Source organism: Annulohypoxylon maeteangense (assembly GCF_022496945.1).
Source record: "Annulohypoxylon maeteangense strain CBS 123835 unplaced genomic scaffold GGS22scaffold_20, whole genome shotgun sequence".
NCBI classification, from domain to species: Eukaryota; Fungi; Ascomycota; class Sordariomycetes; order Xylariales; family Hypoxylaceae; genus Annulohypoxylon; species Annulohypoxylon maeteangense.
Window position 1 is genome coordinate 110,835 of NW_025953267.1, and position 14,136 is coordinate 124,970.

At 48.5% G+C, this 14,136-nt stretch overlaps 3 protein-coding genes across 3 annotated transcripts; 1 reads left to right on the plus strand and 2 right to left on the minus strand.

Annotated features, from left to right (window-relative positions):
* Positions 1-5,030: 5,030 nt before the first annotated feature.
* GGS22DRAFT_72391 (transcription factor IIA, alpha/beta subunit) lies at positions 5,031-7,131 on the minus strand. Its single transcript, XM_047967916.1, has 3 exons — positions 6,865-7,131; positions 5,333-6,297; positions 5,031-5,273 (listed from the first exon to the last, which is right to left on the minus strand). The coding sequence occupies exons 1-3, from the start codon at positions 6,982-6,984 to the stop codon at positions 5,189-5,191; spliced, it is 1,170 nt and encodes a 389-aa protein (XP_047815051.1). The 5' UTR covers positions 6,985-7,131; the 3' UTR covers positions 5,031-5,188.
* Positions 7,132-8,197: 1,066 nt separating this feature from the next.
* Positions 8,198-10,064, minus strand: GGS22DRAFT_192304 (WD domain-containing protein; the record flags this gene model as incomplete). The annotated part of the gene is made up of 2 exons (XM_047965239.1): positions 8,198-8,319; positions 8,381-10,064. 2 exons carry the CDS (start codon positions 10,062-10,064, stop codon positions 8,198-8,200), a joined length of 1,806 nt encoding a protein of 601 aa, XP_047815052.1.
* Positions 10,065-11,161: 1,097 nt separating this feature from the next.
* GGS22DRAFT_72416 (galactose oxidase) lies at positions 11,162-14,136 on the plus strand. The gene is made up of 3 exons (XM_047967917.1): positions 11,162-11,788; positions 11,845-12,163; positions 12,217-14,136. Exons 1-3 carry the CDS (start codon positions 11,362-11,364, stop codon positions 13,748-13,750), a joined length of 2,280 nt encoding a protein of 759 aa, XP_047815053.1. The 5' UTR covers positions 11,162-11,361; the 3' UTR covers positions 13,751-14,136.

Sequence of the window (14,136 nt, forward strand, 5' to 3'; positions counted from 1 at the left end):
ACTTGAAAGGACAAATTTATCGCGTTTCAATTACCAAGCGCCGAGACATGTAGGTGAGGTGCATCTCCGAGTCGTATATGTCTTGCCTCTTAATCAACAAATTGCCCTGGAAAGGAACGGTTATCATGGCTACAAAGCTACCCCACGAGTCCGTCGAGTCAGTCGCCATTCGAATCATATTAGATTAGTTGACAAATCATCTCAGAGCGCTTCCCTCGGCAGGAGACATAATACAACACATTTTTAATGCTTCTGGCTAAAATCTAGGAGACGCAGTTGGAACCGAATAGCCATCCGATGACCAGCTACACTTCCAAGTTAATTTGTCCTAGCTTTATCGTCAGGTTTCTCCAAGGCGTACAGACACCGTCTCGTTAATTTGATCGCGCATTAAACTGAGCTCATATGCATATATCATATCGCAGTACCAGAATCTCAGAATCTCAATCCGCCCAAGACGGGAATAGTGAGAGACTAGTTGCATCAAATTGGTATCAGCTGATCGAACCGTCTATGATAGACAAGCGGCCAGCCAGCCGGAATTTTAACATCTTACTGAAAGTACGGGTCTGCCGGGGATGAGGACCAGGTAGAATCCTATGCAAAAGGCGAGGATTCTTGCAAATCATAATTGCCGCCGGCGAAGAAGGTTGCATCAAGCATCCAAGTTAGGACCGGGACCCGAAATCAAATCCCGAATTGCCTGTCTGACTGCCTATCGAATAGACCTATAAATTTACGTCTCACCGCTCACACATTCGTTACCAGATTGTCGGGTCAACTAAATTTCACTTTTTCCACATTTTTGCTCTTCTTCCGCCGATCCCGCACTTCCCGCCACCCTCGCCGGCTTACATATGTACCTAGGTACGTACTAATACTTTTTCCATTTCATTTTTTATATTAACTATTATGATTAGATCTAGTAAGAGTCAGCTAGATGGATTCGACCAAGGATCTGACTAGGGGATAGAGAAAATCCCCGCTTCAAGAATCTCCTCCTGGGAGGCACGGGATGGAATCGCCTTAACTTCCAACATCAAGGTCAGCCGGTGAACTTGTTTGGCTAGTAGGTATTAATTTATTCGGTCTCTAGGTCAAGAACTACCATACCTAGACAGCCCTTACACAAGCTCGCTTCCAAGTTCCATCTCGACATTACGTAAACAAGGGATATTCGAACAACCTTGCAACCTGCAAGCTGTATCATCCCCCCTGCCGGTCATCTCAACAAGAGTTACACAAGAACACTAGACCTAGCGATCATCTGCCGCGAGCCGCATGTCGCAGGCGCCACATCTTCACCATAACCCTGACCGATCTAGTTCGGCCTATAGAAAAAGTTACCGAAGGTGAGACCTGCATTCACACTCATCAATTTCCCAGGCACGTAACGGCACATCGCGGTTACGACTTGTTACAATTTGTTAGAATCTTCGTATAGCTAAATGTTCGGACCCTTTCCCCCACGTCGCTATGTTCGATCCTCCAACAATTTCACGGACCCCAAGCCAGCTAGAAGTCGTAGGAGTCCTACATAAACCCACATAGAGGTAACCTATTAAGGAAAATCCTGCGAGGCTATTTTACTGTCCGTTAAACCCCGGGTTATACTCCGACTTGAACAAGCCATGCTCGCTTTGGGTCAAGGATGGCAATGCTAGGTAGTGGGTAGGTAAGTACTGTACTTATAGACAAGGATGCTGACTCATCTCAATTAGAGAGTTGTGGCGCATTTATCAGGGTATAAGATGCTGCTAAGAGACTCGTACCAACTAAAAATGGCATAGAGGAGTAACCCAACACGGCGGCACCCAATGACACTCTTCTTATGATAACATGGATAGCTTCAGAATGTGAGGTGCCTTAGCCCTTCCTTAGCTCTCGAGATATCAACCGCTCACGGCTACTTATGATCAATTACCACATATACCAATACACGTGTAATCACCGACTTGTCCCCCGAGCTTCGAGCCCAACACGAACTAGTTCCTCAAGCCACAAAGTTATAATCGACGCACCATCCACCGGGTAGAGGTTGCCCCATGCAGCCATTCCATATACCCCTCAGCTCACAATTATGTCAACTTTATAACATATCACTCCCGCGTTGGTAAGATTTACGACGCGGGTCCCACCCGAGACCCGGCCGCCCGGCCGCCGGGACCAACATACATGATAACTTAACTCCAAAGGGACGGATATCCATACACGAACGGAGACGAGCTTCCACATGCGACTTAGTTTCCCCCTCAGAGGGATAACGAAAAGTTCACGTGTCAGTAATGACGAGTCTTAACTCAAGGGCATAAGACCCGGTCGACGGACCCACGTGTCAGACCGATGATGCTAGTTTCGTAAAGATCTCCAGGATTCGGCATACCGCTCTGGGAACGAGACGACAACTCATCTAGAAGACCGTATCGCAGACCGCCTCCATATTTCTTACTACATATCGCCGTCTTTCTAGGACCAGCACTAGTTACATACTTACTTCCTAACCTAACTTCTAGTTCATCATACCGGAGTCATGCTCCCGCGCCTTCGGAACTGCACTTCCGTCTCGCGGAACTTGACGCTCTATGAAGGTCCCTATATGAGGCCGGATATGGCATGGCTTCGTGAATCTCTACGGAAACAGCAGAGAACGACCTCGTATATCGGCCCCGTTTATGGCCTGCCATCGAACTAAGAAGTGTACAAACGTAACTAACGTCACTCTGGCCAAGTACGTCGGGATTTCAAGCCGTATGTGTATGATTGCGAGTCAAGTGGCTCCAAGTGTTTCTCTTAACCATCTAACATTAACTATGTTTTATATGTATACTTGGTTACGTAATCGCAGATTTCCAAGCGACTGTTGTCATGGGTAACCTCGATGTGGTTGTAGTAACATATCGTGTACTCTTTGTGATGTTATAACGTGTCTGATACCTGTTTCTTTCCTTACGAGGTTGCCATTATCTTATGGTTGTTTCTAACTAGGCGTCTTATGGGACGCGCAAGGTCGGATTGAGGGTCATCGACAGGCAACGACCCTCACGTCCATCCCCGTGCGCGATCTTGATACCCTCAAAGGGCGTTCATCGCGTATCTCGTGTGCCCTAATAGTATCGAGAAGGTCGATAACATAAAATAGAAGGGTTAGCCCATCGTCAATGGCCCCCTTAAGATTAAGGTCACCGAGTCTTGGAGGAAAGGGGGATATGACATCCGGTTGATAGCAGCTGAAGTGTAGATGGACGATTAAATGCATAATATAAACTATGATTCCCTGTAGCTGTGTGTACTCGTCGCCTGTCGATAGTCACGGGATTTAAGGGCGGTAGATGATCGCTTAGACATAGTGCTATGATAATTGATGGGGTAGGAGTAGGAGTAGATCTGAGTAATCCATGGATATACTAGGTACTCAGTCGCATCCGAGTACACTTCGTCCTATCACGAAAGCTTTAATGCATAAAAGTAGAGAATTTCATAGAATGCATGACATGTGCCTTCTAGTAAAATCCAAGATATGGTACCTGGGTGGCTAATAAAACGCAGGCACGGCATAGTATTCGATGAGTATTGCACAGGTGGGTGGTAAGCACATGTGTAAGAAGTCTAATCAGACCACGACAGCATATAAAGGTACGAATGTGTGCAGATAAGTCAAGATTAATGCATAGAATATTATATAATAGGTATGTGGGTAAGGTCATCTAGAGAAAATCAGCTTATAATGGCGATGATGATAATCCAAGTTAAAAAAATAAAAAAGCCCAAAAAAAAGCTCAGAACTGAATTTCGAATCCAGAACCTACGAAAAACCCCAGTCAGGCAAGCCACGGTGTCAAGTGCAGGTGAGAGATACCGCTCCACCATATAGCAAGCCTTGTTAGAGTTTTCTCTGGCCTCAAGTCACCCAGGATAAGTCCATTTAGTGGGGTCGGTTGAATGTCCGGACTTTATCACACTATATAAGCCTTGTTGCGTTGTCCGAAAATTTAGCGACGGCAAGGGTTGAGATACTGAGTCACCCTGAGGCAGAACTACGCCGTGGGGTCACGTGTTTCCCGGCACATATTCCCCGTCGAGCCCCTTAGGTAGGATCTGCCGTTGATAAGCCGAAGATGAATCTAGATAGCATACTCCATATCCAAACTCCCTTTTCAAGCATTCCCCTTCTCGAATGTAGGTACCTATCTATATAACTTATCCTTTATAAGCCAATGAACTCATCTCCCCCCTAGGCATTCAACCTCCTAAATACTACCTGCTCACCTCCCAAATCCTAAGATACTTGCAGATATATAAAATACGTCCCAAGCAAGGCAGTTCTCTAATAAAGGGGACATACACACATATCACCCCCTACCACCATCCCAACCAACCCACCACGGTACGGTCCGTCCCAAGCTTACCCGCCATCAGCCGGCAATACTTACGTGAGTAATCACATTCCCCCTTCAATCAGATCGATCGCCGGAACCGATACCCGTAGCTAGCTGGCGTCAGCTAGCCTTACCCGATCACCACCCTCTACACCATCCAAACCCTCACCACAAATCACCAAACCCACAATCACAATCACAATCACAAAGCACATACACATATCAAAAACGGAATTTTCAGCAACAAGTATCTGCTATTAGTACAAGCACCCCAGCTCCAGTAGCCTAAAGCACCAGGCAGAAAAAAGCCAGGTCTACACATTCCACTTCCCGCACGCCTCGCCCCTCCCCGCTGTTCGAAAAGCCGGGGAAGAATCAGGGGTGAAGTACGTTCGTTCGTCGCAGGTAAGTGGATCGGAGGTAATGCAGAGTTGGAGAGATAGAGAGACAGAGTAAGGTGTAGAAAAAAGAGCAATATCTACCAACGTCCCTCCCATGCTAGTCCTAATCGCAAATCAATGAATCACTCCATCCGCCCATCCACTTGTGAGTCTCGTTCATGTTCTTTTTTTTTTTTTTTTAGTTTATTTCCCTATTTTATGCCGAGTAAGACAGATTCCCTCTTCCTGCTTCTTAAGTTGCCTTGCTAACCCTGATCGTTTATCTATTCGAGGGTGCTAGTACGTTGCAACGCAGTGAAGTAAGGAAATCGTCGCAGTCGGCCTGTAGGCGATGTACGCCCTCAAATACGAAAAAAGAAATCATGTCTTGTACAACGTAACGCCAATGATCGAAAGAAGAGCGTCCGGCTACTACCATTCATATTCACCAGTAGCCTTGTGAAACACGTAGTCCTTGCCGTTCACGCTAAGGACACCGTCCTTCAAGACACACTTCCTGTTTGATCGTGAGCAAATGCCGTTCAAGAGATCTACCAGCAAAAAAGTTTTACTTACCACTTGTTCTTGACGCGCTGGACCTTGTCATACATGCAAAGCATGATCTGACCACCATCCTCGTCCTCGTCTTCCTCTTCGGGGTTATCGTCAGGATCATCGAGGTCAGAGTTGATGGCATCCTCATCAGATACTTCGTCCTTCATACTTTCGTCCGCGCCCGTGCCGTCGAATTGCGAAGGGCCGCTAGAGACTGGTGTGCGGTGATATGCGGCAGCAGCTTTGCCCTTACCCGTACGTTTGAGAGGTAGCATTAAGCCACCACCTTCCATAGCTTTCGCCTTCGCCGCAATCTGGGCATGGAGCAAGCTGTCAATCTCTACTCTTCCCATCTCCACATCGCCAGCTTGGCTGCGACGCATTAGCACTCCGAGGTGACCATGATCATCGTTTGCGCCATCCATCTGTGACTGCGGAGGTCTCTGTCCGTTCTGCATCTGGGCACGTTGCTGTTGAGCATTAGGAGGCATGGTGGGTCGGTACTGCTGCTGAGGATGACCCTGGAACTGAGCAGGGTAGTTCTGCGGGACGGGTTGACCACCAGGCCTCTGGGCGTTCTGCGGCTGGCCGTTGTTAAAGGTCTGCTGAAGCTGCTTGATTGAAGCTGCCGCACGATCGCCATACATAGACTGCAGCTGTTGGGAGACGCGTTCTTGAACGACGTCAGAACCACCTTGCTGAGCGGCTTGGGGGAACGAAGGCGTATGTTCAAGATCGGGCTCTGTCTTGACGCCGGGTTCCGACTTGATCGCAGCATCTCTAAGGGGTTGCGATCCAGGCATAGTCAAGCCTTGTGGTTGAGGCGCATGTTGCTGATTGTACGAAGCGCCGTTGGTAGGAGCCTGAGGAGTAGGCTCAGGCACCGGAGTAGGTTGAGGTGCTGCAACAGCAGGCGCAGGAGGGTCCGGCTTAGGGTCCCAAGGGAAGACAGCCAGCTGCTGCTGGGATAGCTTCTTTTGCCATCCCTAGTAGAGAATTGTTAGCTAATAGAACCCATATTTGCATGAATAATACAATGTCATATATTTTGACAATTTGTAGGAGACATGGGTAAGTGACTTGAAACATTGAGCTTGCAATGTATTGGATGAGTAGACGGTTGACGGCATCCTTGGAATATGAGAGCGACGAGTGAAATAGTGTAAACGTGCACAGTGAGTGGCACGTGAGTGGATTAGCATTCAACCAATGAGCCAATAAAAAACGACATGAGTCACAAGGAGCTTTGCAGCGGGCGCAGAGGGATAAAAAGCCCAAATAGTGCCTGCCCGCCCCTCACGAAATCCGCCAATTCTCACCACCCTCGGCCGCGCCTGTTGCCAGCACACGCCTGTCTGGTAAGTGACAGCAGAGGTTGCCTCCCAACTCCTCAAATCCGAACAATTCTTTTTAAAATGTATACAATAATCGATTAAAATTCTATTGAAATGAAGGATTCGATGATAATATGATGATTATCGATGATTGATGCTGACCGAAGGGAGAAGCGGTAGAGAAGGAAAGAAGAAAAAGAAAAGATCGCGATGACTCACCTTCTTCAGCTCTTCCAAAACAGTCTCGTCCACGCCGCCTTCTTCGAAATCTACTCGCGATGCTTCGAGCACATCGGTGATGATCTGCGAATAAACGTTTCCGACCTGCGAATTAGACATCTTGAGTGATCAAGTCGCGGTTGTTTGGGTAGATCGGATGGCTATTTAAGCCAAGGTCGGGTGCGGATCAGAGCGAAGGGATGCGATAAATCGAATGACTTGTCAGGTTTCATAAAAAATTCAAGGTAAAATATTATGAACCTTGGAAAGTATTGACAATTGCAAGAAAAGAGTTACAATTGTCGGGAACGTGGGGTTGCGAAAGTTCGAAGGAGATAAAGTTGAATGCGGCGACTTGCGAATGGCGAATAGCGAAAGTTAGAGTGCGTAGAGTGTGTGTAGAGTGAGTGTAGAATGTGTAGAATGGCTGGAATACGCAGGTCGGTAACGGAACCCCAAGCATTCACTCAAATGCCCAAACTCCTCCCCGTGCGCCCTCTTCAAATATTGCTAAAACTTAAATTTATGCCTTCCCTGATCTTACTTCATATGTTCGCATATGATTTCTCACGGTTGTGTACTGCTGCAGCGTGTTGGGCTGACCATGAAATGGATGAAGTTGGTGATGTTCTCGCGAAGTTCACCTAAAACAGTGCAGTTTGTTAATACATTGGGAAGTGCCGCGTCTATGCTTACCTAACACAGCCTAAACCGCACTAACGCCGAACTAAAATAGGTACCTACGTACCTCTCGCTACTGTGCCGCCCAGCTGCCCAGGTACACATTGGCAGGTACTGCCACCATTGATACGGGGAATGACGCACCTAAGCATGTACCTAAGAAAGTCATCATCGCACGCCAAATCAGGTCTTAATTACCAAATCCCGATCTTCATTTACAGCGGAAGCAATCGAGAGCGTAAGCCGAATCACCTGCATCGCAAGTCACAATCGTGAGAATACACAAAAATTTTAGGAATATAAATAGAAGCTCAAACTAGAATATGCGAACCTCCTAGTTATCACTGCTTCATCCTTAATTAATAGTGCCTAATGCAACCTGATGACCGTAAACGCCTATTATGCCCATTGTGATACAATTCCCCATATGAATCTCAATCTTCAGGCCTTCCATGACAGGCGTTATCATATCGTAGCTCATGACCAACTCCTATCCTATCCGGACGAAGACCTTTACACGGTCGCAGGATGCGAATATCCCCAACGCCGCGCTTAAGGGACACCAAATGCAGTACCAGAGATGCCAGAATAAAATTGCGATACCTACTGTTGTTGATTGTGATCCTGACATTCACCAGATCTGCATGGCGATTTAGCGGATGGTCATTTGCTTAGCCATCTGGGCCTTGCTGGAAGAGCCACTGGCACCAATGCCTGCCGAGGCACCGGCCTTCTTCTCAAACACCTTCCAGAACTTCAAGCTCTCATCGGCAGCTATAGTAGGAAAAGTTAGTGCATATTCAGAAGACATATTTCGTGATAGATTGTTCCTTACCTGCGGTAGCGAGCATTTGTCCGTCAGGGCTGAGGCAGCTGTGGAGAACCCTGCTCTCGTGGGCGGGGATCTCGACGTTGCGGACGAGCGTAGGGTAGCTCCAGATGCTGAGCGAGTTATCAGGGAAACCACTGGAGCTGACGATTTCACGGTAGCTGGTAGACCACCGGAGGCTGGTGACTTGAGAACCAGTGTCGATGCTGTTAACGCGAGCACCAGACGTGGTGTTCCAGAAGTGAATATGACGGTCGTAAGAGCCACCACCAGTAGCGAGAAGGTTGATGTTCCAAGGGCACCAAGCAAGAGCCTTGACAGCAGCCTTGTGGTTGGTCTTGGTAAACTTAGGGACGGCAAGGGATCGTGCATCCCAGATGGAAACAAGGTTGTCATTGCCTCCGGTAGCAAGCTGGGCACCGTCAGATCGCCACTCCAGTCCACAGACCTCGGAAGTGTGAGAGACGAGCTCTGCAACCTTATGCTCGGCAATACGGACATCGTGGTTGTAGACGAGTCCACTTCGGGCACCAGTAGATAGGAGGTGCTTGTTCCAGCCCATGACACCAACGCGGGTATCATGACCGAACATGCTGCGCACCTTCTGGCCCTCAGCGACGTCCCAGATCTGAACCTCACCAGTTCCAAGGCCAACGCCGACGTAGGCACCATCACCAGACCACTTAACACTGCTGACATAGGTGTCAGGGGTAGTCTCCAACAAACAGCTCACAGAGCCTTCATCAGCGGACCAGACATAGACACTGCGCTCCAGACCAATGGCAACCTGGTTACCTGAGCTCCAGTCGAGGAGGTTCAAGTAGTAGTCATCAATTAGACCAGGTGCGTCGAGAACACGCTCGGGGTTAGTTGCGATGCGACGTCTGAACTGGGCAGAGTTGGCACTGGCAGACTTCAAAGGTCGGTTGTATTGTTGACGAAGATCAATAGGCTTCGACGACTCGGGAGGAGCAGGCTTGAACTGCAGAATGCGTGTGTTAAGGTTGACGCCACAAGCACTAGCCAAGGAGTCTTGGTAGGCGACAGTGTTGGGGGATGGGCGAGCGTAGGTGGTCTCTTCATCCTCGTTGATGTTCAGGCTTTCTAGAGCAGCGATGGCATCGTCTGTAGCAGATGATAAGACAGTGGACGGCTCGTTGCTGGCACCCGACTTAGGTCGTGACTTGTCCTGAGTATCAAGCTTTCCAGAGCCCACATTGGAAATGGCGGAGCTGTTGCTACGATTCGGGATGAATCGGTCGGCGGCATAGCTGATGGTAGTCTTGTTGGACTTCTGTCGTAGGGGTGCTTTCTTCGTCTTGTTGCTAGAAGGGGACTTGGTATGTCCAGTGCCAACGAGAGTGAAGTCCGACACACCTAGCTCTAGAGCCTTGCGGGGAGTGGCAACACTTCGGGCAATGTTAGACTTGGGCGAATTGCGGTGCGAAGCTCTTGTGTTGGACTTGGCAAAGTGTGCCGATAGGTTTCCTCCATAAACTGACTTGCCAGCTGGGCGGCACGCATCGTGAGATTGTCGGTCGGGGGTGAAGGGAGACGTTTCCACATTGATATTGTTGGTCACGGTGCGTTGGCGAGGGGATGGGGTCAAGGGCATGCGACCGCCAGCGGTACGGGAAGAGAAAAGTCCCTTGTGGGACTTAAGTGGAGTCGATACTGCAACTGATGCCATGGCGTCTAATTGTCTAGTGTATGACTATAAATAGGTTGCGTATCGAGATAAGTACGTGTTGAACTCCGACGAAGTACAACTCAATGTCTCGAAGGAGTATTGATGTGAGTATGTTATGAGAGCTCCGATAATATCGAACGAGCTCCAAGAGACTCAAGTTAATGGTTCCTGGATTGGGTAAATTGGTTAGTATCAGTCGTTGTTGTGCTCGATAAATCGAAGTATGCCTTCACGTAGAATGGCTGAGTCGGTGGGGCGATCAAATGGCTGTACGTATGTAGCAGCGATGAGATCTAATGGACTCGAAAAGTGATGAATTCTTTGCGAAAGGCTTTGTGATGGTAATGTGGCCTAGAAAGGCAGAGAGTATTTATGGAATTTGAAGGGTTGCGGATGGAGAGAGTGAAGGTTTGTAATGAGGAAAGAATCGAAAGTCAAAATTCCTGATGAACTCTCTGGATTTATGTGTTTACAACGGGTGGGTCGCACTTTCTTTGTTGTGCAGGGCAACCATTTCACCCCACCAATTTCTAGCAAACGACGCCCGATTAAGTTTAGGCCCATAGTCACGTACCAAATTTTAATTATCGATTCATACATTCGTTTCAAGTGGCTTTTGTGGCTCGTGCGTCACTTTACATAAAATGCGTACGAAAGTCATGTCTCCACAGTCCCATGCTTAGTCACTTATTAACGAGGCCGCATTGGTCATTATTTAAAAAAAGTATCTCCACTTGGACTCTTCCAGCCTGATCATAGCCAACCCAGTGCCAGGCCAGAGCCAACCCAGAACCAACCCTGTCTTCGACCGTGAGCGGGTGTGAGACGGGAACCCGAGCCTGAACTGGCTGATCGAAAGAAGAACAAGTAACCCCTGCATTTGACAAATGCTGCATCAGTGCATCTAAATTGATGATTGATGAAATATTGGACAGACTCACAGACTCACAGACTCAATAGGACAACCAAACTCTTCTCTGCCATCCCAAGTCCAAGGTTCCAAGATCCACCTCTCAGATTATAATCTTCATTGTTCCAAATCAATTCTAAACCCCTTTGTTGGTCAATTTGGTCTTCTCGTCGCAAGTTTTTTTGCGCCTGAAGGGAATAGAAATGTCGACGTAGTCTTAAAAGCGATCGACAGATAACCTTTGTCTTTCTTGTCCCAGTCCCAGTCCAGCCTTTCCAGTGTTCAGCTGCTGCTAAACCCAGCCAAAACCCAGTCGAAAACCTGCCGCAGCTAAATCTAGGTAGCCTTACAATCGATAATCGATAAATCGAACATCGAACATCGAAAATGGCCCATCCCTCAACTCCCTCGTCCATTTCGCACTCCCTTTTTGGCGGCCCTTCCAACTCCGCTAACCCTCCCTACGCTCCCTCCGCGCCCTCCTCCGTAACACCGTCAACCTCAAATGCGCCGACTCCCGTATCTGCTATGTCTGCCGTGTCGTCGAATAACACCTTCGTTATGCCAAACTCGCCCATGAAAAGTAGGCCTATGATGGATGGTTACCGACCGAAAGTGACGCGAACTCTCGGCCAGCGGCCTGCTTGTTTGGTCAACGCATCGGTTACATATTGTGGAAATAATCAAATCTATGCTTTCGGCGGATTTGATCAGTACACAGATGAGGTCTACAACCACGTATTAAAACTTGACCTCGTTAGCCACCAGTGGAGTCTTGTGGACAACTATGGGGATATCCCTGGCGTAAGAATGGGTAGGTTTGGCCTGCTGTGTTCTCACGTGTGCGCCGAAGCTTACGTATTTTTGTAGGACATACTGCTACTTTGTATCAGGGTGATAAGCTCCTAGTTTTCGGCGGTGAGAATGAGCATAGGACGTATCTTTCCGATCTCATAGTATTCGATCTGAAGACCGCTCATTGGACGCAGCCCCACGTCTCCGGTCCCGTTCCGAAGGGTCGAGCTAGACACGCGGCGGTCTTGCACGAAGACAAGTTGTTCATCGTTGGTGGCATAACAGGCCATGAGAGCTATGTCTCGGAAGACATATGCTATTTAGACTTGAAGACCTACACCTGGTCGAGATCATGGCGCTTCGTTCCCAGATTCGACCACTCGGCCTATATATGGTATATTCATTTAGTTTATTATAACCCTACTGCTTAGTGCTAATATTTTGTAGGGGCGATCGAGTCTGGGTATTTGGCGGATTAAGTAGGGACATGGACAAAATCGGCGATTTATGGTGGCTTGACCTCAAAGGCAGCCCGGATTTCGAATCTCCGCCGCAAATCGGGAGCTCCGCTCCTGACCGACAAGCATCGACAAGCCGTCCCGGCGATTCCCCACGGCCGTCTTATTCGATTGGTTCAGCTCCACCTATTGGAGCTTCAGGCTTTGCAGCTAACATCCGGACAGCTCAGGTCAACACCCCTTCATTCCATCTAAAGAGACAGGTTCCGATGGCCCCCGGCCCGATCTCCGTCCTAAGATTCATATCCGGCGGAAATATTCCGTCTCAAGGTTCCGGTATCCATTTTCACATCTACTCCTCGGGTACGCTCTTAGATTTCGTCACCCCGGTTGCGACGATTACTTCGAAGGAATGTTCCTTATCGGCCTTGGATCTAGCTACGTTGAGATGGCAGAAACTGGCCGAGGGCCGGGAAATTTTCAAGTCGGGTTATCAATGGCATTATTGCACTATGAATGAAGATGGGACGAAAGCCTGGCTGCTAGGATGCCCGACCGACGCAGTTAACGACATGGGACCGAATGGTTTTGAGGAGTATCTAAGTGATATAATGGAAATTGATCTGCGACGATATGGCTTTTTAGGAAACAACGCGAGCTCTGAACTTCGGGCGGACCATGCTAGACCAACCTCCCACGCTCGGATTCAAGATCAGCCCTCGAAAGGACTCGGTCACGATCTTGCCAAACTTTTCAATCAGCCACCGGAGACCGGAAGTGGAACTGACTTCACAATAACCGCTCTTGCCGGTGATGACTACGACGAAGACGACATGATGGGTTCGAGTCTTATTCGAGCAGGGGAATCACCAATGGACCAAAATTGGCTCACGCCTGATGCGCCCACTTCTGCCCCGATTCATGTTCACAAGCTCATCCTCCAAGCTAGATGGCCGCACTTTGCCAGGCTGTATAATGCGCAGATGGCAGAGTTCCACACAAAGAAGATGCACATTCCGGAGCCCTACACTGTAGTCAAGGCATTCTTATACTACCTCTACACGGACAGCATCCATGCCGACGACGGCGTGACCGATCTTTCGGACGTCGCGGGATTGTTGGTCATGTCCAACATTTACAATATACCCCACCTACGCCTTCTCTGCGTGAATCGACTATCAAAGGAGCTTGACGTAGAGCACGCATGTATTATCTGGTACTGCGCAGGACTGGCGAGCGAGGATTGGCTTCGTAAGAGAGCCGCACAATTCTGTCTAACACACTGGGGCCGTATCGTACGCACCCAGGGGTTCCTGCGCTTACCGCGATCAGCTCTAGTCGAGCTATCACAAGAGATCGACATGGAGGGCAGGGTCATCGGAGGTGACGAGTTGGAATATGTGGATAACTGCCGTGGCCGATTCGATGCATCCGGTGTCTCGCGAAAAGATAGCATCAGCAGCGACCACACGCAAGCTCTACCTTCCGACGTTGACGACTCGGAGGGAATGGACCTCGCATAGCAATGCATGCTGGAGATCATGCAATATAGGGGTCTCCAATAATAACAAATATTCAACATCAGCAACGCGACTTACGACAAACAAGCATACATACACACATTCAAGCATATGAATATCGCTCTATTCGGTCGCGCCTTTAGCTCAGCTACTATATATGCTTACCTACCCAAGTACCTCGCAAAGAGGACTACAATTTATGGATATCCGGAATACACCTGGCGTGTATCCTCTCACGAACTCAACGGAAACGACGCATCCATTATTACCTTTTTATATTGTTAACCCACACCCCTTTCTCCTTGTTTTTTTGCACACCTAGGCGAGGTGTTGAGATTGGGCTTCGAGCATGGCTTCGGCGTTTTTGGGATGGGATGGATATCAATGAG

Coding starts and splice junctions, on each gene's coding strand:
- GGS22DRAFT_72391 (XM_047967916.1), bottom strand. CDS start 6,984: ATGTCTAATTCGCAGGTCGGAAACGTTTATTCGCAGATCATCACCGAT. Junction 6,298..6,864: donor TTTTGGAAGAGCTGAAGAAG/GTGAGTCATCGC, acceptor ATTCTCTACTAG/GGATGGCAAAAGAAGCTATC. Junction 5,274..5,332: donor CAGCGCGTCAAGAACAAGTG/GTAAGTAAAACT, acceptor ACGATCAAACAG/GAAGTGTGTCTTGAAGGACG.
- GGS22DRAFT_72416 (XM_047967917.1), top strand. CDS start 11,362: ATGGCCCATCCCTCAACTCCCTCGTCCATTTCGCACTCCCTTTTTGGC. Junction 11,789..11,844: donor TATCCCTGGCGTAAGAATGG/GTAGGTTTGGCC, acceptor GTATTTTTGTAG/GACATACTGCTACTTTGTAT. Junction 12,164..12,216: donor GACCACTCGGCCTATATATG/GTATATTCATTT, acceptor AATATTTTGTAG/GGGCGATCGAGTCTGGGTAT.